The sequence below is a fragment of the Harpegnathos saltator genome, unplaced genomic scaffold, assembly GCF_003227715.2.
Source record: "Harpegnathos saltator strain DR-91 unplaced genomic scaffold, Hsal_v8.6 scaffold273, whole genome shotgun sequence".
In the NCBI taxonomy this organism is placed as follows: domain Eukaryota; kingdom Metazoa; phylum Arthropoda; class Insecta; order Hymenoptera; family Formicidae; genus Harpegnathos; species Harpegnathos saltator.
Window position 1 is genome coordinate 272,554 of NW_020230065.1, and position 27,766 is coordinate 300,319.

The 27,766-nt window shown below is 36.1% G+C and overlaps 1 protein-coding gene across 9 annotated transcripts in view; it reads right to left on the minus strand.

Annotated features, from left to right (window-relative positions):
* DNaseII (deoxyribonuclease II) overlaps positions 1-27,766 on the minus strand; it is a 235,264-nt gene that overhangs the window by 203,249 nt on the left and 4,249 nt on the right. For 3 of the 9 annotated variants that reach the window (XM_025299390.1, XM_025299391.1, XM_025299388.1), the window contains exon 2: positions 22,616-22,805. In XM_025299390.1, coding sequence (XP_025155175.1) covers positions 22,616-22,716 — 101 coding nt within the window. In that variant the 5' untranslated portion in view covers positions 22,717-22,805. Of the gene's footprint in view, positions 1-22,615; positions 22,977-24,127; positions 24,274-27,766 lie in introns of those variants that run through there. The other 6 variants (XM_025299386.1, XM_025299393.1, XM_025299387.1 and 3 more) reach the window with 5 other exon arrangements.

Below are 27,766 nucleotides of genomic sequence, written 5' to 3' on the forward strand. Positions count from 1 at the left end.
CAATTGGCCTTCCAGTGCGTGGTGCACCTGTGACATCGAAATTACCGGAACGGAATCGACGAAACCAAAATTGCGCGTGATTGGCTGTTACAGTATCAGGACCATAAACACTATTCACATTTTCAGCCGCCTGGCTTGCGTTTTCGCCTTTATCGAAGAAAAACTGTAAAATATAGCGTATTTTCTCTTTGCTAGTGTCCATCTTTGACGCGCGCTCAAACAAAACTGAGTCAACTAATCACAAAACTGTCAGAAAAGTTTTTTTAGTACGAAATCTCATCTTTCTAACGCCATCTAGTGGAACCCGATCGGACTTATACAACGCGAGATACAAATAACTAAAGCCATCTATTGGAAAAATAATGGATTTCTTTTTACTTCACCTGATTATGTATATAATATATAGGGTGTCCGGAATGTGATCATTAATATTTTGTATACTGGTAGATTGGGTGTAGCCGAGAAGAAAAGTCATGTACCGTAATGTCAAATTGGCAATAGTTATCGAGTTATTAATTGAAACATGTGAGACAATGAGCGCGTAGAGAGCGCTGGGCGGCCGCCTCTTGTCGCTTGCGCTCGCTCGCTCGTCATTCGCGCTCGCTCGCTCCTCGTCGCGCGCGCATGCCTCTTGTCTCTTACGATTGCCTTCCGCCGCGCGAGGTAAGCCATCTTCTTACACACGGAGCCCGTCCAGTCGCTTTCTCGTGCGCTCATTCGTTTACACATTTTAATTAATTACGGAATAAATATTGAAAAAATTGTAAAATAGCACAGGACTTTTTTAATTGTTTTAACAAGTTCTACCAGTACACAAAATATTAATGATCACATTCCGGACACCCTGTATATACAGGGTGTTATAAAAGTTCCGGAAGAGCAGAATAACTCAAAAAATATGAGTCCTAGAAAAAATACGAAGTACTGGATTTTTAAGATTTTTTTCTTGCTATCTGACGGTGACCTTGGATTTGACCTCGACAATGACCTTGAAGGTCATTTCAAGGACAGGTCAATTTTTTTAAATGGGATCCCATACTTTTGATCCCAGAAATGAAAAGAGCGGAAAATTTTACGTTCGGATATGACCATGAACACTGCCAAATTTGACCTTTGAAGGTCACATAAAGGTCTAAGCTTGTTTTAGGCTGAAAACGCGAATATCTTCGAAAATGCACTTGCTAGGGAGCAATGTTACGCATAAGAATAAGAATGTAGAGGTCAACGAGGGATATTCAGCCGTGACCTTGCCCTTATTCTCAAGGTCATGAGTTAAGATTATTATTAAGGTGAAACCGGACTTTTTTAGGACTGAGAATCCATAATTTTGACCTAAAAGTGTCAAGATTGAAAAATTTTACGTTCGGATGACATTTTCAACCTTGACCTTGTCCTCAAAATTATGCGTTTTACGTTACTTCACTGATCGTGAAGTCTACTGAAAGTAAAGCATCTCGGAACCCGACCACTGAAAGCTAGGTGTCTCAAACCTGACCACTAAAAGCAAGGTGTCTCAAACCCGGCCACTTAAGGCAAGGTGTCTCAAACCCGACCACTGAAGGCAAGGTGTCTCAAACCCGACCATTGAAGGCAAAGATCAGTTAGCCCCGGCCACCGAAGGCAAAGCATCTTGTAGCTCGGCCTGAGATTACAAGAGATGTTCAAAATGTTCCCCATTGACCGTTTGACAGTGTGCTAAGCTGACGTACAAATTGTCAGTCGCTCTCCTTATCACTTCTGGAGGTATTGCAGCACATTCGTCTATGATCCGTTGTTGAAGCTCATCCAGGTTACGAAGTTTAGTGAAATAAACTTTATTTTTTATGTAACCCCAAAGAAAGAAATCAAGTGGTGCAATGTCGGGCGATCTTGGTGACTATTCGATTGTTCCTCTTCTACCTATCCATCGATTAGGGAAAGTATCGTTTAAATAGTTCCGAACAATGCGTCCATAATGTGGCGGTGCCCCATCTTGCTGGAACCAAACATCATCAAAATTATCACCAACAATCTCCTGTATTGATGGAACAATTTGGTCTGTTAGAAGCTGCAGATAGGTTTCTGAGTTCAAATTCCCATTTATAAAAAATGGCCCAACCATTTGATTATCATAAAGACCTGCCCAAACATTCAATTTTTGAAGTCGCTGCATATGTGCTTCAAGCATCCAATGAGGATTTTCGTTGTCCCAATATCTAAAATTATGACGGTTTACCTTACCAGTAATTTCAAAAGACGCTTCGTCTGAAAAGACGATATCATGCAAAAAGTTCTATTGCTGATCAATTTTTTGCATCATAGCTTCTGAAAATTGCACCCTGCTGTCAAAATCATCCTTATTCAACTCATGGTGGAGATGAATTTTGTAGGGGTGGAACTTAATGGTCTTTAGATTTTTGGAAATTGACAATAAACTCATTTGAAGCTGTTGAGGTGCTTTTCTAATTGACAATCTGGGATTTTCAACAAATGATTGAGCTACTTCAAATTGTCGCTCTTCTGTCGTTTGGGACCTTGGCCTCCCATATTTCTGGCGGTTTTTATTACTCCCAGTTTCTATAAATTATCTGATGGTGCGAGATATAGTCGATATTGAAATACCTTCACCTTCATTACGAAAGTTTTCATTGAACAGCAATCTCACTTCACTGTATGACCTTTGTCTATCCCCCCATCCTCTCATCATCAATAGCGAAACTCTCTCATGATCTGTAAGAGAAGCCATTTGGAATTGAAAACAAAAAATTTTCAAAAATTTGGTACAAAAAATTCTGTTTCTTTACCTTTAAATAAAAATAATAAGTAATATACCATTGATCGTTAATAATAATATGATAATAATTCAAAACGGACTAGAATGACATCAAAACTTGTTAAATCGATGAAAACTCAAAAACAATCTATTATCTGTTTGACACTGATAGAATCGAGACAAATAAACACCTTGAAGCATACATGTTATCGATGGCGAATAAATTTTTCGGATACCGATCCTGGGATTTTTGAGCTCGTTAAAACCGAATCCGTCGTCGGATTTTGCAAATTCAAGATGGCCGATTCAAGATAGCGGCCGATATTTAAGAATAATAAAAATTGGATCTCGTTTAAGGAGTTTTTGAAGTCGTTTCTGAAATCGAATCCGACGTTGGATTTTACAAATTCAAGATGACCGATCCAAAATGGCGCCCGATATTGAAGAATTACCAACAATCGCAGTGTGACCTCACACGTAACGTAAAATCTCACTTTTCACATTATGGGGGTAAAAGTATGTGTTTCCAGCCTAAAAAATTAATTGACCTTGATGTGATTGACACATAACCTTAAGAACAAAGTCAAGGTTGAAAAAGTCATATCCGAACGTAACATTTTTCAATATTGACACTTTTAGGTCAAAAGTATGGATTTTCGGTCCTAAAAAAGTCCGGTTTGACCTTAATAATAATCTTAACTCATGACCTTGAGAATAAGGGCAAGGTTACGGCTGAATGTCCCTCGTTGACCTCTACATTCTTATTCTTATGCATAACATTGCTCCCTAGCAGGGGGCATTTTTGAAGATATTCGCGTTTTCAGCCTAAAACAAGCTTAGACCTTTATGTGACCTTCAGAGGTCAAATTTGGCAGTGTTTACTGTCACATCGTACGTAGAATTCCCCGCTCTTTTCATTTCTGGGATCAAAAGTATGGGTCCCATTAAAAAAAATTGACCTGACCTTGAAATGACCTTCAAGGTCATCGTCAAGGTCAAATCCAAGATCACCGTCAGATAGCCAGGAAAAAATCATAAAAACCCAGTATTTCGCATTTTTTCTAGGACTCATATTTTTTTAGTTATTCTGCTCTTCCGGGACTTTTATAACACCCTGTATAAAACTTGCAGTTACATGCTACGACTTGATTTATAAATTACAGAGCAAAATTATGTGGAACTATTATTAGCGAACTATTATTCTACTTATTTTTATACCTAAATAAGTATAGCATAAACAAGAAAAGTGTTACAGTTGGAATAGTTTTGTACATTTTTTAAATGTTTTATGAAAACGTGTAGTTTAGAATATATTTGTAACAATATGTAAATCAATTAGTGTTTTTATCAAAATTTTCACAGTACAATATACTATTTTTCGTGAACATGGATTGTTGTTCACAAAAAGTAGTATACTGCATTGTGACAATTTTTGTGAAAACATCTATTCAAGTACATATTGTTGGAAGTACAATATAAACGCGTTTTCACAAAACATTTAAAAAATTTACACAACTGTTTCATTGTAACATTTCTTTATTTATACAACACTTATTTCGACATAAAAATACGTAGAACATCGCTAATAGTAGTAATTTGACGTAATTTTGCCCTGTAATTTGTAAATGAAGTCGTAGCAATGTAATTACAAGTTTCGACCGAAAACTACGAAAATCTACAAAATTCTAATTCTAATTCTAGCATTTTATTGTAGTATACTGTATTTTTATGGACATAAACATTTGTACAATATCAGTATTTTTTGTAGTTTGACATAGTTTTGCTGAGAATTTTATAAATCAAATATACAAGAGAAAAGTACAAAAAGTTACAAAAATGTTCCAATTCTAGCATTTTTATATAGCTTTTTGTAGCACATTGTAAATTCATGTAGATTTTTGTAGCATTTTGTAAATTTATGTAAAATTTCATTGATTCTGACACTTATTTTTGGTCGTTTTTTGTAGTTTACTTTTATTTTTTGTAGAAATTTGTAAAATTTTTCCCACCAGGACGTAAACGGAGATTTTTAATGAATCAATGGGATATGAAGAAAGAAGCAGAGATAACCGCAACTAAAGCAAAAACATTGGAAACCTCTAATGACATGCTAGTACGAAGATAACAATTTCGAGTATAGAATTGTAAATTTTCAATCCGTGTTTGCACAAATTTTACAGCACGTTCAATGTAAATAATGTGGTGGTGATATTACATTCCAAGTTACATACACTCAAGGTCTTGGATTTAAAATCATAATAAGTTGTGCAACATGTGATCCAACGCTCATTCCATCTTCTTCGTTTATTAATAATTCATTTGAAATAAATAGTCGGTTTAGCTTTGCTATGCGTTGCAAACGGAGGAAAACGATTTTATGCACTTATGGATCTACCATCTGCTGTTACATAATCGACGCAAGATCTTATTCAGCAGAATATTTATGTATCATCAAAAGCTGTTGCAGAAATGTTAATGAAAGACGCGGTGAAAGAAGAACAGCAGAGAACGAATATAGAACAAGAAGTCGAAAATGTCACAGAGCTATCAGTATCTGGAGATGAAACATGGCACAAGCGCGGATTTAGTTCTGCATTCAGCGTTGCAAATTTAATCGGCATACATTCAAAAAAAGTTCTGGATGTTAATGTGAAATCATCTTATTGTAAAACATGTGAAATATGGAAGGAAAAACAAGACGATGCAGAATACGAGGAATGGAAAGAAGAACATGAAGAAATATGCCAAATTAATCATGAAAGATCGTCCGGAAAGATGGAGGTCGACGTAATAAAAGAAATATTTGCAAGATCGGTACAACTGTACGGAGTGAAATACATAAACTACATTGGAGACGGCGATTTTAAAACTTTTAAAGGTGTTGTTGTTTCAAAACCTTATGGAAATGACGTCGAAATTCAAAAAAAGGAGTGTATTGGACATGTACAAAAACGAATGGGCACATGTCTCCGAAAATGTAAAGAAAGAAAACAAAGATATTGGTGGACGGAACAAATTAAGCGAAAATGATCGATAAACTCAGTGTATATTACGGACTAGCAATTCGCAGAAACTTTGACTCTGTGAAAAACATGCGAAATGCAATTTGGGCAACGTTTCATCATTATAGATCCACAGCGAAAAATCCTCACTATGAGCTTTGCCCCAAAAATATCGATTCGTGATGTGAGTGGCAACAAGGTAAAATTAACGGCATTTTGAAAGAACACAAACAAAGTTTCAACACGTTACCTACTGAAGTTTTAAATGTGATTCGCCCGATTTGGGAGGGCCTATCAAAAGACGAACTGCTACGTCAATGTCTCGGTGGGTTTACTCAAAATGCTAACGAAAGCATAAATAATATAATTTGGAAAGTGGCCCCCAAAACAACAAACAGTAGTAAAAAAAAATCGAAATTGCGTCATATATTGCTGTCTGTCTGTTTAATGAACGAGTGACAGCACTTCTAAAAATTATGCACACAATGGGCATCACAGTTGGCCGGAATGCCACACAGTATGTGGCCTTGTATCGTGACCGCCGTGTCACCCAAGCAACCATCTGCGTGCAACATGCGACCCCGGAGGCAAGAATTCAACGACGAATGCAAACTAAACAATTGGTGGAAACTGCAAATATTGCTGAGGACTTATTTTATGGGCCAGGAATAAAGATACCATGTAAGTTAGAGAAAATAACAATATTTACATGCAAACTTGTTGTAAAACTATAAACCATTTTTCTCGAAACGATGTTTTTCAAACTGGGCACGGGTTTTTCTTGAAAACGGCTCAACCGAACGCAGTTTATTTCTATCGATTTTATATAAAATTTGTCAAGTCCTATCGAATGGTTTTTTTTTAATTTTACTTCTTTCTATTTTTTCTCAGTTAGAAAGGAAATATTTCATCGAAAAATTGATACTTAAAGAAGGGAGTAAAACGTCAGCGATATTGGCCCAAACTGCAATCCTTTAGAACCTAACGGATTATCTTGTATGCCACAGTAGTAGTTGTAAGACAGTATTTTTTAACCAAAAAAAGACGAGAACATGGCAAATATGAATCAAAAAGGTTCAAACATTGGCTACTTAAGGTAATGAATGAACAGACTTAGGCCCAGTTCCACAAAATCAAATTTAAACCGTGATTATCTGAACTGACGTTACATTTAACGACATGATTAAACTTATATCGCGTTCCACATCGTACTTTTAACTGTAGTTTACTTAAACCTATAGTCTGTATGAAGAAATTGTCAAAGACTTCTCTTTTTTTTCCAACGTAAAGTATGATTGGTTGTTGCTAAAAGTGAAAAGAGGGAAAATTGAAACCAGCTAAATGCTATGACATCTAGTAGAGAACAATATATCTGTTTTGTATCAAGTAAACAATAACCAACATTAATATTTGCTGTATTTGTATATAAGTATTAATTTATTAAAAGATGGAAGTCCAATGTTAATAATAATCAATTAGTTTATATTATTGATTTGATTGAATTTATCATATAATAATTGACTTTTACATACAGGGTGGGTGATTATAAGTTGCCAACCCGAAATGTGAAGGTAGATTGGGTTAAGACAAACATAAAAGTCTATATAGTCATAGAAGTCCTATACCGTTTTGCGAGATTCGCAATAATTATCGAGTTATTAATGAAAGAAATCTGAAGAATGGGAGCGCGCCGACATAGATGATTGGAGAAGCGTTGCAGCTACTCAGGCCACAGCGCGACCCACTCGACCCAGCAACTGTTGGCGGCGTGCGGCGAGACGTAGGTCCGACGAGATAAAACAACGAATAGCAGCGCATTGTCTTTTCCCTCGCCGCGCACCGGCAACAGTTTCTGGATCAACTGGGCTGCGCTGCGGCCTAAGCAGCTATAACGCTTCTCCAGTCATTTATGCCGGTGCGCTCCCACTCCTCAGATTTCTGTCATTAATAACTCGATAATTATTGCGACTATCGCAAAACGGTATGGGACTTTTATGTTTGTCTTAACCCAATCTACCTTCACATTTCGGGTTGGCAACTTATAATCACCCACTCTGTATAGTTGCTACTCTGTTTTAGAATATAATCTGTCGAAGCAAAAAACCCAATATTTTAAATTAAATTTATATACTTACTGTTCTGTTTTATAAGAAATTACATGCTCGATTTCTGCTAGAACTGCAATAACAGATTCTTTTGATAATCTAAATCATGCATGAAAATTGACATTATCAAATTCTTCTAAATATGATGGTCGTCTTTTTCTTATATTTCTTGTTCATCGATAAATTAAGTTTTCAAAATCTTCACCTTTAGATAAAGATAATATGTATTCTAAAGCCGTATCTCTTTGGCGTTCAAACGTTCAAAATATTTGTCAACTGAACTCCAAAACCGGGATAGTCATAAATTTGTTTCTCAAATTGATGATGCTGCAGTGTTAAACTTCGTTTAAATTCATTAAACGCCAAAAGTTTTGGGTTTAACTTTAACTATGAGAAATCAACGTTAACCATGGTTTAAGGCAGTTGTGGAACGCAACTTTTCGTCTAAACTAGGGTTAATGAGTTAAACTTCGTTTACAGTAAGTTGTGGAACCGGGCCTTAACCCATTGGATTTTATGCTTAGACTACGTGAGATACTATCAAAGTAACGTATATAAAGGAAGAAGAATAATATGAGTCATGTAAAAATTCTAGAAAGAGCGATTGTTTAAAAAAATTTTTTTAAAGACAGAGTCATGCGACTCCATACTCATTACTTTCGCAATATTTTCCGACTCCAAACTCTTTCCTTATGCATGTTCAAGGCTCTAGATGCTTAGGTATGGATATGAGTATGGATGTGAGTGAGGATGTAAGTGTGCGTACGTGTGTGTATGTATGTAGATGGATGGCTACGTGCGTGCGCGCACTAATCCTCGACCGGCGATTTAATTGCAAACAGTTTTCATTGGTCGTTTTCACGGCCACCTTTCGTAGTATATTGTATTCAAGTATTATTCAACAATTATTTGGTATTTCGGATTTGTCATGCACCAACCGATTATTCCTTTACCTGCCGAGTTTCTTGATGACTACTTCGAAAGTAAGTATGATACAGACTCCATGCCCGAAAGTGAAGACTGATCAAGCCCAACGAATTAATATTTAGACAGCTTTTATAACGCCATTTAGCGTCAATAAATGAAATATATATTTTTTGCCTTTTTGTTTACGTACACGTAAAAAGACACACACATAAATATTGGGTGTACAAATTAGTTCGGTCCGTTTTCAAAAGATGGCTCCGGCTGTTATGAATGGATCATAGTGACTGCCGATTTTGGCGGTTTCAGAGAGGTTAGACATCTGCCAATAATATTCAGTTTATATCGCTTTGAGTTTCATACAAAAACCTTGCTTTTTACAGTGTTGAAAATGTCGAATTTTGAGGTTAACCAAGCAGCCTTTGTGGGATGTTTCAATTTTCTGCTTTAATTGGAAGAAAAGTGCAGCTGAAGCCCATCGAATGCTTGTTGAAGTTTATGGTAATGCTGCTCCAACTGATAAACCATGTAAGGAATGGTTTCGACGTTTCAAGGATGGAGATTTCAGCGTCGAAGACAAGCCTCGCCCTAGACAGCCAAAAAAATTCGAGAACAAAGAATTAGAGGCATTACTCGAAGAAGATCAGAGTCAAACGCAAGAGGAGCTTGCAGAATCATTGGGAGTGACTCAACAAGCCGTTTCCGTACGATTGAAAGACATGGGAATTATGGAAAAACAAGGAAATTGGGTGCCTTATGAACTGAAACCGAGAGACGTTGAAAGGCGTTCTTCATGACAACGATCGGCCTCACGTCGCACAAGTCATAAAAAAATATTTGGAAACGTTCAAATGGAATGTTTTACCGCACCCGCCGTATTCTCCGGACATTGCTCCTTCTGATTACTGGTTGTTCCGAAGGATGCAGCACGATTTGGTAGGTCACCGGTTCACTTCTTTCGCAGATATCGAAAATTGGCTCCAAACTTGGATCGCCTCAAAAGACGAGTCATTTTTTCGAGATGAAATTCGAAAATTGCCTGAGAAATGGGATAAAGTAGTAGCCAGCGATGGAAAATACTTTAATTGATCTGTTCATTCATTTTGTTTTGAAATAAATACATCTTTTTACAAAAAAAACGGACCGAACTAATTTGTACTCCCAATACATACATATACATACGCACACACATACGCCCACACACATAGTGTACACTCGTGAACTAAAAGGTATGTGCACCGATTTTTTGTTGACTTCGGAACGCGTTCCAACTTGAGGAGAAAGACGACCACTGCTTCATATATCAGCGCTGTCACTTATTACTAGAACAGAAGGATGGCATATACGAGTGTCAAATAAGTAGTGATTGTGGCGTAGACACAAATGTCTTGGAGACTTTGAGTTATAATTGAAGAAATGAAGAAAACAAATAGTGATTGTGAAAAGAAGTGGCAAAAGGCTTCATAAAATTTGTAAAACAGCATATTAAAGGAGAGTTTTAATTGTCTAATAATATTTTAAGTGAAAAATATTTTTAAATTTGAGTGTAAGTTAAAAAAGTTATAAACCATAATTTCTTTAATGTTTATAAATTTGTCATCGACGTTGAATGAATATATATATAATGCTATTATTTCCAAAGGTGAGGAATTATATTATTGTGTTCAGCAGAAGTAAGCAGCAGACCAAGTTGAATGATATGAGTATCTTGTTAAAAAAATATCACTCGACTTGGTTTGCTGCTTATTTTTTATGAGCGCAATAACCTAATTTTCCACCTTTATAAATGATAGCATTACATACATATTCATTTAACGTCGATGGCAAATTTATAGCTATAAAATTATTAACATTAAAGAAATTATGGTTTATAACTTTTTTAACTTACACTCAAATTTAAAAATATTTTTCATTTAAAATATTATTAGACAATTAAAACTCTCCTTTAATATGCTGTTTTACAAATTTTATGAAGCCTTTTGCCACTTTTCTTCACAATCACTATTTGTTTTCTTCATTTCTTCAATTATAACTCAAAGTCTCCAAGACATTTGTGTCTACGCCACAATCACTACTTATTTGACACTCGTATATGCCATCATTCTGCTCTCGTAATAAGTGATAGCGCTGACGTATGAAGCAGTGATTGTCTTTCTCCTCAAGTTGGAGCGCGTTCCGAAGTCAACAAAAAATCGGTGCACATACCTTTTAATTCACGAGTGTACATCAGAGCTCGGCAAAATGTGCACGCGACGGCCGATTTTCGACTATCTCCGCCCACCGCTATTCCCTTTATCTCGCCACTCCGCGCGCTGCTCACAAGCCGCTCGAGCTCCAGGAGCGTGTTTCCAATAGTTTTCACGTCATTCATGAGGTACTATTGTTGACGCGTTTTTTTTAAGTGATATCTCCAGTAGGCCTCTTCATTTTTCAAAAATGAAGTTTGCAAAAAATGAGAAGTGTTCTTCTTTAAGCGACGATTCCTCATCACGTCTTATGCGGCTCGCTACATGCAATATCCAAATTGACGTTTCCACTCTTACCAATAAAAGACGCCGAAAATCGAATTGAATATTAATCTTCATTTAACATATTTTATTTCGCTTCTGTTCAATCAGTTACGGGTTGTTACAGTCATCAGTGGATTAGGTTTACTGGGGATACCACTTAAAAAAAAACGCGTTAACAATAGTACTTCATAGGTGATGTGGAAAACTATTGGAAACACGCTCCTGAGACTCGAGCGGCTTGAAGGCAGCGCGCGGAGCGGCGAGATAAAGGGAATAGCGGTGGGCGGAGATAGTCGAAAATCGGCCGTCGCGTGCACATTTTGCCAAGCTCTGGTGTACATATACAGGGTGGGTGATTATAAGTTGCCAACCCGAAGTGTGAAGGTAGATTAGGTTAAGACAAACATAAAAGTCCCATACCGTTTTGCGAGATTCGCAATAATTATCGAGTTATTAATGACAGAAATCTGAGGAGTGGTAGCGCGCCGGCATAGATGATTGGAGAAGCGTTGCAGCTGCTTAAGCCGCAGCGCGGTCCAGTTGATCCAGAAATTGTTGCCGATGCGCGGCGAGGGGAAAGATAATGCGCTGCTATTCGTTGTTTTATCTCGCCGGACCTACGTCTCGCCGCACGCCGCCAACAGTTGCTGGGTCGAGTGGACCGCGCTGTGGCCTGACAAGGAGATGACGCAACCTGTTTCATCGATTTCAACACGAGTCATAGCACACTCGATAGCTATGATGCCGTGTATAAACGCCCTAACATAATATGCGTGAATGCGTCTTTGTTTACGAGTAATTTGCAGTTAAAGTTTGGCTCGCGGAGCCGTGCCACACATAGGGCGCAACTTACGACACTTTTTCACGAAGCGGCGTGGCTGAGCAGACAGAGGCTCTCGCGCCGCGAACACTTTTGCGCCGACGACGGCGTTTGAGTCCCGCCGACGACTGGTTCGTTTTTTTTTTCGTATGTAAAGACATGTAATAAATATTTTTATATTGTTCTTATGTATAATTCCTTTTTTTGTTTCTACGCTATTAATCAAGGCTAATTAGGAGAGTCAGGTCTTTCAAATATGAACACAACTTTTTTATTAATTACAATAAAATGTTTTTTTCGTGTAAATCTATTTCGCATAAATATTTCGTATGGTATGGGAAAGAAATGGGCAGACAGTGATTATTTTGTGTGAGAGAAACCCGAGAGCCGTTAGAACCGTTACAAGTGGAAAGGAACCCTCTTCCCTTTCCCCTTCTCGCAGAGGGATTCTCATGTTTTGTGACGTGCTCGCTTCATTCTCTGGGCAGTCTTCGTAACGTGAACAGTGAAAAACTCGTGTTAAAAATGGAAACCACGTTTGTAGATGAAACAACGATCAGCTATGTGCAAAATCTAGCAAAATGTGATATTACGAAAGAAGAGTTGACGGACGCAATAGAATATCTTCGAGGTAAATATATTGAATGTGTGAGCAATGGAAAGATATATTTGTACGTATTGTTATTGGCCTTGTATACAATATCAATTATATTGAATTCATATTTGCAGATGTCCTGATACAATTTAATTTAATTAATAATGAAGCGCCAAGAAAATTATCAAAAAATTCCAAATTAATTGGCGGAAAATTGTTTGAAAAATTAATTAAACTGTTGGGAAAACATAAAATATCAGATGAGGTGGAATATTATATAGCAGAAGGAGAAGACGTGATTGAAGAAGACGCGATGGAAGATGTTCAATCGTTTTCTTCGGACGAGCCTCATACGAGTCAAAGAACGGAAGAGTCTTCTCCGGACAAGCCTGATTCGAGTCAAAGAACGGAAGACTACGAACCTCCGCAAAAAGTTGCAGCGATGGATCTAGTGCCGTATGACGTAAAATTGAAAATAGTTATGACCGCAAACGAACATCCGAATTGGAGCTTCCGTACGTTACAAAGCAAGTTTAAACAGCATTTGCATTATCACAGTGAAGTTGCACGCTTCCGCAAATACATTTTATCTGGTGGAAATTATTGGGATAAGCTGCAATTAATAAAACGGAATGTGTATGATCGGTTTACGGAAGCAAGAGAGCAAAGGCAACTTGTTACACGACATCTCCTTAAACAGTGGGCGATGGCTGCAGCCGTTCAATATAACAAATAAGGAGATGAAAGCGAAGAACACGACAAAGCTTTCCGCTTTGTAGCATCGAACACATGGTTAACATCATTTCTACGTGAATACAAAATTTCTAACCGTCGAGTTGTACGGTATTTATCAAAAAGAGAAATAATATCACCGCAAGCTGTGATGGAATCCGCTGTACACTTTCAAGAATTAATTAGAAGTATATCACCGGATTACGACCCGGATTTCATAATAAATTCTGACCAAACGGGCTGCGAATATCGCGTAAATGTTGCACGAACGTACACGCATACTGGCGAAAAATTCGTACAATTATATATCGGCGATCTAAACAAAGTGACTCACTCTTATACTGCACAATATTCTGTCACACAATCGGGCAAGCTATTAAATAAAGTGTTCGTTTGCTTACAAGAGACTTCCGACACATTTGGAGTCCGGGTACAGAAAGAGGTAGATGCGTTATTGCTATTATGTAAAAATGTTGTTCCAGTCTGCTCCAAATCAGGGAAATTAACAACGCCTCTCTACCAGCAATATTTGAAACTGGTTCTCAAGCCGCACGTTGATAATCATCAGTTTTTATTTCTTGTTGATTCTTGGGGAGGACAAAAGAATATCCATATGTATAACGAAATATTTCGGGATAATAACAATAGGCCAATGTGTAACCTACAAATAATACCATCAAAGTGTACGCCAATTTGTCAACCGTGCGATGTTTATTTCTATAGACAGGTCAAAATCATTATAAAGCGTATACAGAACTGTCCTTCTTTATATACCGGCGACGAAAGTATAAATTTGAACACTCGCGCTGATGCGATTCGTATACAATCGCTCACACACTATCTGTTATCAGCACCAGTTTTCAATTTTATGCTCCAATATGCGTGGTATGCGTCCAGTCTTGTTGACAGTCGCGAGGTATTTTACAACGTCAAATATTATATATTTGTAGCATATATAATATATTTTCCACCAACTATACATAGTCAAAAGTGTATTTGTGCAAAAAATTATGCGTTCATTACGTGCAGTTGGTGCAAAAAACTATTATGTTTTACATTCTTTTATACGGCATTCCATCCGCAGAGTTGCGACTGCGTGACCACATTTTATAATGCGTAACTTTCATTTGTGTGCCTTATATTTGTCTTATGTGTGTGTGTGTATGTGTTTTGATATGGACAAAAACATTTTATTGTAATTAATAAAAAAGTTGTGTTCATATTTGAAAAACCTGACTCTCCTAATTAGCCTTGATTAATAGCGTAGAAACAAAAAAATAATTATACATAAGAACAATATAAAAATATTTATTACATGTCTTTAGATACGAAAAAAAAACGGCCCAGGCGTCGGCGGGACTCGAACGCCGTCGTCGGCGCAAAAGTGTACGCGGCGCGGGAGCCTCTGTCTGCTCAGCCACGCCGCTTCGTGAAGGAGTGTCGTAACTTGCGCCCTATGTGTGGCACGACTCCGCGAGCCAAACTTTAACTGCAAATTACTCGTAAACAAAGACGCATTCACGCATATTATGTTAGGGCGTTTATACACGACATCATAGCTATCGAGTGTGCTATGACTCGTGTTGAAATTGATGAAACAGGTTGCGTCATCTCCTTGTGAGTAGCTGCAACGCTTCTCCAATCATCTATGTCGGCGCGCTCCCATTCCTCAAATTTCTGTCATTAATAACTCGATAATTATTGAGAATCTCGCAAAACGGTATGGGACTTTTATGTTTATCTTAACCCAATCTACCTTCACATTTCGGGTTGGCAACTTATAATTAAACACTCTGTATAGAGAGGGAGTTTGGAGTCGTAAAATATTGTGGGAACGGCAAACCGCGAAGTCTCCGTTCTCTGTGCAACACATACACACACACGCACGCACACTCATACCCACACCTACGCACCTAGGGCCTTATACATGCATAAGAATTTGGAGTCGTAAACTGCGAAAGTAATGAATGTGGAGTCGCTTGACTCTGTCTTTAAAAACATTTTTTTAAACAATCGCTCTTTCTTGAACTTTTACATGACTTTCAGATTATTCTTTTTCCTTTATATACGTTACTTTAATAGTATCTCACGTAGTCTAAACATAAAATCCAATGGGTTAAGTCTGTCCATTCATTACCTTAAGTAGCCAATATTTGCGCCTTTTTGATTCATTTTTGCTAACTAAAAAATACTTTCTTACAACTACTACTGTAGCATACAAGATAATCAGTTAGGTTCTAAAGGTTTGCAATTTGGGCCAATATCGCTGACTCTTTCACTCTCTTCTTTCAATCATCCGTCATTTTGCTCAAAATCAAAATTTTAAAAATCCCATCCGATAAGATCTGTAAAATAGCATAAATTTTAAAGATATCGTTGCCTTTTTTATTTCAGATAACTCCCGTAGCAGATTTTTCCGTGCCCAATTGTACTGAAATGCCCGACAAGGTATACGTATGTGCGCAAGCGCAGCCATATTATATACGCCATGTATAAATAAAACATATTTTAACATAGTAGAAAATTTATACTTTCAGCCCCAGCAAATCCGAACATCCTATCTTTTATAATTTAGTCAGAAAAAAATCGCAAAATATACTTATATTTCGGGCCGCTACATGTATATGCCTCTTTAAGGGAGGGTCCTGATGTAGAGGGTCAAAAAGATCTATTTTTTTTTGCTAAATCGCTAGTTTCTGATCTGTAGAATGTGCCCTTAAAGCCTTAGTTACGTACTCGAAGTGTTACTTGCTTTTTGGAGCACATTTACATGGGCGCGCAGCACCGCGCGCAGCGGAGCATCCGGTGCGGCCGCACAAGTCTTGTGTGCCGATACCCTTCGCTTATCGGGCTCAATAATAATAAACAACAGATATTTTTGAAGCGTTTGGATGAGTAATCTTATATCTACTGGGAGGAATAACTGTAAATAGTGCTCCGGTTTCATAGTTTGTTTAAGTAAGCGGCGCGCGTACAAAGACACACTGAACTAATTGTACAGCTCCGAGCGTTAATCGTGCTCTGAATTTTGGCGTATACGGACGTGTATTAACGTTTCTTGTACCTCCGAAAGCGAGAAAATGCAGTCCTATCCGAAAGGAAATAAAGAGGGTAGCATACGAGCGTCGAAACCTCATAAGTGAAAGTTCAATGGCAATCAGTTCACCGATCAAAGATGCTCAATTGGCTCGAAAACCACAATTAATCTACCAAAACGAGATGTATGAAGAAGCTGAAGGCTTGTTATATGGTCCTGGAACAGCGGATTCATGAAAAATTGAGGTAAGATTTCAAAAATTCAGTTTTTTCTAGCATTTTTCTATAGAGAAAACTATTATTACATTTTTCTCGACATCACGTTTTCGGAGTTGGCGGGCGTAATTATTAAAACTATTCAACCAATTAACTTACGCTTGTGTATACAAACAGCTAACATATGTCATTTGTGAACCACTCCGATCTAAAACAAAATTCGTTTAAATAATAGTTTTTAAACAAAAACGAATGAATTTCTTAGGGTAAAAATTGAACATTCTGTTTCTTAATAAGCCATTTGGTTAATTTTCAACTTTTTTAAAGTTTGTTAGGTTCACCGACGAACTATAAGTATTAACTTTAAAAATCTCTTTGGTTTTTTTGTTGTAGGTAATCCTGCGAAGAGATATTACGCCCGCTGATTTACGTCTAAATTTTGAACTTTGGACATCCGCTTTTATATTTCAAAAATATTGCAACTTTCAGTACCCAAAAAATTTGATTATATACTTTTACTATAGTACAATATACCCCTAGAGTTGCAAAAATATTTATTGTTTGTATTATGCAAAAAAAAAATTGTTAAAAATACCCTTATTTTTAGGCTTTTACATCTGCCGGGCAACTTGCAGCAAAAACTGCAGTAAACCTTGTTTATGCTGCGCATAACATAACCCTAGATTATGCGCAACAAAGTTTTTGCGGTTTTTATTGCAAATTTGCTACAAGTTGCCCGGCAGCAGGCCTTTATGCGAAAACACGAACTGAATGAAAACAAAAATGGCTATGGTTTTGATATAAATTTTTAATCGAATTTGCTGCAAATTTATATGCAATTTGCAGTGAATTTGCTTATTGGGCATCTTCCTTCGCGCGTGTCTCATGAGCTGTGCGAGATTCAATAACGTATGAACTTGTTTCCAACAGCTTTCTATGTTCACTTATAAGATATTATTAATGCGTTCTTTTATGCGTTATATGTTATTGAGCCTCGTGCGACTCGTTGGCTACGGGGAAGACGTAAGAGAAATAACGTACTAAAGAGATGAAGATAAATAGATAAATAGAGATCTTAAATGTAAAAACCCGAATCAGAAAACTCCTTTCTGATCTGCATAATCCTATGAGAATCCCTCCAGGTCCAAAGCTTCTCTCAGGACATTCATATCTCCTTCCTTCATATCTCTGGCCGGAGAATGCAAGTAGACTAAAAGAGGGCAGGCGTAGCTATGTATATAGCAAGCTAAAAATCGAGCGAAAAGTGCAGATTCTGCCGAGTTCTTGTTTAAAAAATTTGCTTCAGGAAATGAATCCTTATAAGACGAATCTAGGTTAGGAAGACCATCAAATTTAGATATTGATGAATTAAAGATAATGATTGAAACGAGAAATGTATCAAGTGCTTGCTAAAAGTTTTAAGTAAGTGATAAAACAATTAGACTTAAATAGACTTCATCCACATAAAACAAAATTATTTGAAATCAAAATACAAATTTTTTATTTATAACTCAAAAGGTGACAGAATTTTTTTGGTTACTTGATGTGTGATAGGTTCAAACATCTTGAACAAGACTTCGTCTAAAGAGCTTACTATATAATATCATGAACATTTAATGGATAACATTTTTAAATTTAATATCTTAATAACACAGGCCTGCAAAATTCCAACAACTTTATGCGTTTTGGATTTCAAAGGTCATTTCCTACGTAATTTTGTCCGCTGAATACGAATCCGGCTTTAGAATTTTTTTATTACGTCAGGTTTTCGAGATAATTAGGTTTAAATAACCAAAAAATGCTGTTTTTCACAGTATTCAACTGATTACACAGGTCTGTATAATTTTGTGTTTTGGATGTCAAAGGTCATTTCCTACATAATTTTGTCCGCTGAATACGAATCTGGCCTTAGAATTTTTCTATCACGTCAGGTTTTCGAAATAATTAGGTTTAAATAGCCAAAAAATGCCGTTTTTCACTAGGCTACCCAGCCACTGAAGACAAGGCTAGATGATCCAGCCACTGAAGGCAAGATTAAAAGGCTGCCCAGCCACTGAAGACAAGATTAAAAGGCTTGATTAAAAACATATGAATACCTCATCGATATCTGATATCTTTCTTCCATCTCTTTAATATCCTGATGAAATTTTTCCCCTTGTTCCTCGCTTACGCTTCCTAAGCTACATATATGTAAGGAAGTAGTCAAGATGGCTTTTCAAAAAATGTATCGTTAGATTCATATTGCATCCTAATTTCACAAACTTTCCAAACATGTTACTCACCAATTCTTCATAGTTAGAATCTTTTTTGTTTCCCAAGAAACCCAGAATCATTTCCTTCAATGAAACCCAAGCTTCTCTTTCTAAACAAGTCATTGTTTTTTTCAAATTTCTCGTCTTTAGTAAGTAATCTAATTTGAGGCCCAATAAAAATGCCTTCCTTAATATTTGCATCACTGAGATGAGGAAACTTTGTACAGAGGTATTTAAAACAATTTCCTTCCTTATGCAGAACCTTCACGAATTGCTTCATTATACTCAATTTTATGTGTAACGTAGGTAACAAAATTTTATTAGGATCAACTAACGTTTCATTTATTACATTTTTCACGCCAGGCTTCAAGCTTTTTCTAACTTTCCATTTTTTCTGTCCAATAAAGTTCTCTGGCTCTACTATCCCATTCGCAAAGAAAACATGGGAATTTGGTGAAACCTTGCTGTTGTCCTAGAAGCATACATAAAATTTTCAAATCACCGCAAATTAACCAATTGTGTTGTTCATAGTTAATGTATCCCAAAAGTGTTTTTAAGTTTTCATATGTTTCTTTTAAATGAACTGAGTGTCCAATAGATACTGATGCATATATTGCCCCATTGTGAAGGAGAACAACTTTTAGACTTCGTCTTGAGGAATCAATGAAAAGTCTCCATTCATTAGCATTATAAGACTTTAATCCCAAAAGATGCATCAAGTCAGATACATTATTGCAGAAAACTAATGAATCTACCATAGAAAAAAAAGGAATAAATTCTTTTTCACGATATCTGTACCAAGAAAACGTTGTTTCTGATTCTAACAAATGCCTTTCTTTCAATCTGGATCCCAGTAACTCTACACTTTCTTTAGACAGACTTAAATCTCTTACAAGATCATTTAAAGCAGACTGATTGAAAAGCTTTGGACTATTGTCATCAACCGGATCGATTTCATAAGTTTCAAAATCTACATTATTCTCATCAACAGGATTGTCGTTGTCTAAAGATGGTAAAGAGTTCATTGGTGGAGAAGGAATAGGAATATCAGGTCCATGAAAAACAGGTCTTGTAGCGCATGAAAGTATTGTATAAGAGATATTTTTCTTATTGCGAGCATTATAGCCCATGATTTGACATGAGCAAAAGTAACAGCTAGTTATATGATCAGTTGGTTAACGCCAAATCATCGGAATACCAAATCACATGCCACTTCTTTTTCCTTTCAACCAATATCTCAATCCTTGATAGCAAGTTGTACAAATTGGTATGAGGAACCCATGGTTTATCAAGATTTTTTATTTCAATATTAAAATATTGAAAATAACATGTTTTGATATTTTGAGTTATAGGAACTTTTTGCTTTGGTGAAACCTTGCTGTTGTCCTAGAAGCATACATAAAATTTTCAAATCACCGCAAATTAACCAATTGTGTTGTTCACAGTTAATATATCCCAAAAGTGTTTTTAAGTTTTCATATGTTTCTTTTAAATGAACTGAGTGTCCAATAGGTACTGATGCATATATTGCCCCATTGTGAAGGAGAACAGCTTTTAAGGCTTCGTCTTGAGGAATTAATGAAAAGTCTCCATTCATTAGCATTATAAGGCTTTAATCCCAAAAAATGCATCAAGTCAGATACATTATTGCAGAAAACTAATGAATCTACCATAGAAAAAAAGGAATAAATTTTTTTTCACGATGTCTGTACCAAAAAACGTTGTTTCTAATTCTAACAAATGCCTTTCCCAGATAGCCAAACCTGCGCGAGCAGATTTCGAACAAAGCCTGCTATCATAGTTTGATGGCAAATAGGCAACAAATTTAACGCAGTATCTGTTATATCAAATTATACCGCCAATCTGCGGTCAAATATGCGCCAGATCCTGCTGTCGGATATTTGACGGCAGATTTGTAGCAAAAACCGCGCAAGACTTGCAGTAATTTGACGGCAGATTGGCGGCAGAAACCGAGCAAACTCAGCGCGCAGACTCTACGCGTAGTTTGGCAGCAGGACCTGCGCGGTTTCTGCCGACAATCTGCTCGCACGGCCTGTCACACAGATCCTGTCGACAAAACATGAGCCTAATGAGGACACAGATGATTATGGTTTTGATGTAGAGATCTGATCGAAATTGGCATCAATCTGCGCGCATTCTGCTAGCATTTTGCTTGGGTTTCTTTCAATCTGGATCGCAATAACTCTACACTTTCTTTAGACAGACTTAAATCTCTTACAAGATCATTTAAAGCAGACTGATTAAAAAGCTTTGGACTATTGTCATCAACCGGATCGATTTCATAAGTTTCAAAATCTATATTGTTCTCATCAACAGGACTGTCGTTGTCTAAAGATGGTAAAGAAGGGTTCATTGGTAGAGAAGGAATAGGAATATCAGGTCCATGAAAAACAGGTCTTGTAGCGCATGAAAGTGTTGTATAAGAGATGTTTTTCTTATTGCGAGCATTATAGCCCGTGATTTGGCATGAACAAAAGTAACAGCTGGTTATATGATCAGTAAGTTCACGCCAAATCATTGGAATATCAAATCGCATGCCACTTTTTTTTCCTTTCAACCAATATCTCAATCCTTGATAGCAAGTTGTACAAATTGTATGAGGAACCCATAGTTTATCAAAATTTTTTATTTCAATATTAAAATATTGAAAATAACATGTTTTGATATTTTGCGTTATAGGACTTTTGCTTTTGCGGAACGTATTCACAACAGATGTAGCAAAATTTATCAGGATCGTTTTTATACTTTCGCGAAGCCATTTCATTAAAAAAAAATGTATATATTAAAGAGAACAAATGAAATATGTAAATACTCTACATATTTTAAATGATATGTTATAATAAGGAAGAACAGGTTATATGAAGTTATTATTGCAGCATAGTGTTACAAACGTAATACTGCATTAAATTCACGTCAGTTCTGTGAAGTTCCTACTTTTATCAATGAAATAGCATTAATTACGCAAGTAGTTCAGAATAATCAAGAGCCTATTGTCATAATTTCCTAAAAAATTTTCACCATGTTAACAATGATGTTTTTAGTTGGTATATAATATTATAAAAATAACTTCCAAAGAATCCTATCTTTTTATTTTAATTTTTTTCTTACTGTGTACAATAAAGTATTATATTATATTTTCTTTCATTTTATTGATTTTAATATTTTTAATTTTTAAGTTATAATTATCTCGAAAACCTGACGTGATAGAGCAATTCTAAGCCCGGATTCGTATTCAGCGGACAAAATTACGTAGGAAATAACCTTTGACATCCAAAACACAAAATCGTACAGACCTGTGTAATCGGTTGAATATTGTGAAAAACAGCATTTATTGGCTATTTTAACCTAATTATCTCGAAAACCTGACGTGATAGAGAAATTCTAAGGCCGGATTCGTATTCAGCGGAGAAAATTACATAGGAAATGACCATTGAAATTCAAAACGCAAAATTATGCAGACCTGTGTAATTATTATGTTTATTTATAAAATAATATAGGACTTTTTTATTAAGTTTAGTGAATTCTACTTCCACATAAAATGACACGAATAGATCGATATAAATTACGTTTGATACGTTACTCTAAATGTCTTTATTTATATAACTAAACATATAAAATTTTGCAATAAAAGATATTATGCTAATACTCACCAGTCAACGGGTTGATTGTTTTCATCTCTACACTGAAGAGTTCTGGCATTTACTGTATTGCATCCAAACAATAAAATGCTCACGTATAGCAACGGAAACATTCTTGATAAATGTTATTGGTCAGCTCAAAACTGTGCAAAATTTGTAGTGATGGTCAAGACCGAATACTGGATCAATTTGCTGCTTGCAACTAACAAACAGTTATGACAATTGACGCTCATTAAAGTACAAGTGTGCGTTTTATACTTAAACCATTCAACCAATTACGTCACGAGTCACAATGCGCATGTGTCGAGAACGCGTCAATAAAGTGAAGAGATCTGCTACATTATTTTCGATTCATTAAAGCGATCGTCATTTTCTGGAACATATGCGAATTAATATGTAAATTTACACTTGTAATATTGACATTTGTTGCGTAGATAATTCCGCTTCATTTGCTATCGTCATATTATTTCGTAATTCGATTGCAATTAAAATGCACTTGTGTAAAATATTTAAGTATGAAAGATTCTCATTGGAAATTCCAAGTATTTATGTTGAACGAATATAAATGACATTTTAAAACATTTTAAATTTGTAATAAATTTAAAAACAGGATTTTTATTTAGTAAATTATGTTTCAGAAACGCGGATAGATAAGAATATACTTTATTCTTCAATTAATTTGATTCTAATTGTTTGTTTGTACAGTTTTAACAAAAATAATTTCGATTATTTTTATTTTAATGCGTATTGTCAAGTAATTCTCTTTATAAGGAAACTTATAATAGTGTACCCCTCCAATTTTGATGATCTCGTAATTCGTTAAAATCTAAATCAAAATAAGGATATATTTTTTTATAAATGCTACTTCTTCAGATTTAGAAAACAAAATATCATTATAAAAAAAATTAGTTTTCTTCTTCTTAAATGAAAATTATTGAAAGAGTGAAAAATAAGACCGCAAATTTAAACAGAAATTTTTTAACTCAAATACACTTTATAACGGTGTTTAAAAATGTGTCGAAAATATATTTTCTAACAATCTTTACTACTTATTTTTTTTTAATAATGGAATATTTAAGACTATATGAGATTATTTTATATCAAATCTCTAACTATATATTACTACATATAACTACATAACAAAAGTACACTCCGAAAAATTTTTCAAAATTAATTGGAAAAGTGTTTTATACGCACGCTATTAGTTCGCGTACTTACCTACTATATCTGTACTTAGGATGTTCCATTTTAATCAACATATTTCTCAAGAATAAACATTTCAAAAACAAAATGAGAAATTAAGATTTATTTTTTCATGTTGTATAGTTCTATAATTCATGTTGTATAATTTTAAAAGCAAAATATGAAAACAGAAGAATTTTGCCTTTAGTAAGAATGTCAAAGTGAAATGAAGGCTAATTTCATATTTTATTCGAATCTTAAATTTTGAAACATCTACATCTGTAACTCTTTTTATGAATATATGTAGTTATATATAGTCATATGTACTGAAAATAATCGCACATGTAAGGTCATTTGAAGTAAAACGACGGAAGCAGCTTAAATTTTCATCGCTCCATAATGTTCGAAATAAGAACCATCACCGTCACCAGAAACCATCACGAGAAAGATAAAGCAGTCCATATACATACAGACTGAAGTACTGAAAGCTCCAAGTTTTACATTAATTATTTTACGACTCTTTCTGAAATGTTATTATTAAGTATATTTCCGTCTTGAAACTGACATTTCAATTATTTTTAAAGCTGACTTTTGATTTTGTTTTCAAAATTGACTTTTGACTTCTCTGTATGCGCGCGCATGTGTATTTTTTCTCTGGGAACTTCTTTTTTTTTCTATTTCTATCGTTCCAATTACTTGCTTTCTCCTTTCCTTTGGCACTATACGAAAGACGAATAACAAGTTCTCGCTCGAGACCTCAATATTTTTACACTTTTGACTTCTTATATCCGATATATCGGGTACTTACCGAACTACATTACAATTTATCTAATTTTTTGATAATACATATCTTTTTAACCCCATTTCAACACAATCTGTTTCATTTCATAACAATCTGTTTCAAGGACATTCAGTAACGAATTGGAGATGAATAATACTTGTTCGGTGTGTGTCATAATACACTGCTCAAAAAAATTATGGCATAGATAATTTATTGCCGAAAATTGGCCAACTTTGACTGGCGATCACTTCGCGAAAAATTATTGTAGACTAATGATTTTTTTTCGAAATAAAGTTTGAAGTCTCTACTTTAAGAATGTATCTCCATTTTTTGCATGCGATGTACTCCTACCCCTGTAACTCCTGACATCTGAGGGCATGTTTGATATACTGAAAATTGTAAAGTTTGACGGAATGCACGGACGTGAACAATTTTTTTTCGGGAACGCCGTTTGCATCATCATAAAGTTCAAATCTTCCCCTTCAATTTGAAAAAAATGGAGTCGCTACAATTTTTTGTCGCAAAGTTACAGCCCTTCAATCATATCGTTGTTTCTGACCTTCGGGCCAAGTATGCACGCATGTATGTGTGTGTCCGTGGCAGAAAAGAAAAGGACCCCGTGGTTCGTCACTTCCACTTAATTATTGACTCCAAATCCTCCCTTCTGTGTACGTGGGCGCGCGCGCATGTGTGTGTGTGTGTGTATGTGTGCATGTAAGTGCGTCTTCAATATCTCATGTTTCCCCCACGCTGCCGGATCACTTCTTGCAGCTGGTCTCTCATGTTAATGCAGGCCCTAATTTCTTCCTGCGGAAGGTCATTCCAGATCTGAACCAGAGTCTGCAATAGGTCATTCAAATTGACAGGTTGTCTTGCCAAATTTCTTAACCTATATTTTTGAAGGGCTGTAACTTTGCGAAAAAAATTGTAGCGACTCCATTTTTTTCAAATTGAAGGGGAAGATTTGAACTTTATGATGATGCAAACGGCGTTCCCGAAAAAAAATTGTTCACGTCCGTGCATTCCGTCGCACTTTGCAATTTTCAGTATACCAAACATGCCCTCAGATGTCAGGGGTTACAGGGGTAGGGGTAGATCGCATGCAAAAAATAGAGATACATTCTTAAAGTTGTAACGGCCGAACTCCGCGGGTCGGTCGTCGCTACGCGTTTTACATGGATAAAACTCGTCGGAGTCCGGGTTCGGTGAGGAGGAAAGCAGACGAAAGGAGACGTCTGATAGCAATATAAATATGTTAGCTTTATTTGATACTTACAAGGACAGTGTCACAACTGTCCCTCACCGATTTGAATGAGCTTCGGATATGTTGTAGAGCATCAAAAACTAAGGGACACGTATTTTTTTATATCGGCTTCGGAACATGTTTAGGGGGTGAAACCACACCTTGAAAAAATAGCCGTTATCGTTTTTAGCAAATATTTTCTAAATTATGAGTCATATGAGAAAAAGTTTCAGACAAAAGTTTTGCAATATTTTATGCTCTTTGCAACCATGTGTTCAATTTTTTAAAATTTCAAATGTTGAACTACTCTCCGCTGCTCTCGTTACTCTGGCAAAATTTTTAAGTTTTTGTAAGGACAAGAATTGTAAAACATTAAATACCAAATCCATCCATATATAATATTAGAAAATGGTATTTAATATTTTGGACAAAACGCAATGAGAAAACTTCATGGTATATTACATGGGCTGAAAAGTCTTTGGCCTGACATGTAGATGGCACCACAAACTAAAAATCCTTATATTTCCTATAAAGTACCAACCTTAACTTAGATGCTGTAAAAATTTCATGATATTTCGTTGACTCGTGTACAAGTTATAGCTTTCGAAGTGACGTTACCTCTGAATTTATCTTTACTATGGAAAAAAGTGAATTTCGTGTTTTGATTAAACATTGCTTCCTGATGGGAAAAACACTGTTGAAGCAAAGGCATGGCTTGATAAATGTTACGGCACATCTGCCCCACCGAATTCAACCATCAAATATTGGTTTACTGAGTTTCGTCGTAACCGTACGAGCACAAATGATGCACCACGTTCAGGAAGGCCAAATGAGGCAGTTACTCCAGAAAACATCCAGAAAATCAGTGAAATCGTGTTGAATGACCGCAAAATGAAATTGAGTGAGCTAGCTAACATCATAGGCGTCTCAAAGGAACGCGTTGATCATATCATTCATGAATATTTACACATGAAAAAGCTTTGCGCGCGTTGGGTGCCGTGTTTTTTGACAATTGAGCAAAAAGCGGAACGTGTTCGACTTTCAAAGCAAAATCTGGCCCTGTTTAACCGCAATAAGAGGGAGTTTTTGCGTCGATTTGTCACAATGGATGAAACATGGATCCATCACTACACACCGGAGTCCAATCGGCAGTCAGCGGAGTGGTTATTGCCTGATGAAAGCCATTCGAAGCGCCCGAAGACACAACAATCAGCCGGCAAGGTTTTGGCCAGTATTTTTTGGGATGCGCATAATATAATATTCATTGATTATCTTGAACATGGAAAACTATCAATAAAGAATATTACTGTACATTACTGGATCGATTGGACGACGAGGTCAAGGTCAAACGGCCACATTTGGCAAAGAAAAAAATTTTGTTTCACCAAGACAATGCTCCAGCTCACTCGGCTCGCGATATGACCGATAAATTAAAGAAATTGCGCTATGAATTGGTCCCGCATCCCCCGTATTCTCCAGACCTGGCCCCCAGCGATTATTTCTTTTTTCCCCGACTAAAGCAGTGGCTCGCTGGTAAAAGATTTTACTCGAATGAGGAGGTCAAGTTGGAAACAAATGCCTATTTTGAGGGACTTGACACTGAGCACTATAAGACCGGCATCGAAATGTTAGCGGACCGTTACACTAAGTGCATTACTCTAAATGGAGATTATGTCGAGGAATAAAACACTTTTTTCATTAAAAAAATCGTTTTTTCATTGTTAAGCCAAAGACTTTTCAGCTCATGTAGTATGTGCTGCTCTGTCCGAGTAGATAGATACTGTAGGTAGATACGCTGTGATATTTCTTTACAATTGCACTATGCTTCACGACTGTTTGTGCATATTTTCTTATGCTACAATTAATCGTAATGATATGATACACAATATTACACGAAATAAAAATGCTTGATGAAAACGTGAACAATAGAACAATTTGCATATATAACAGTAGCAAA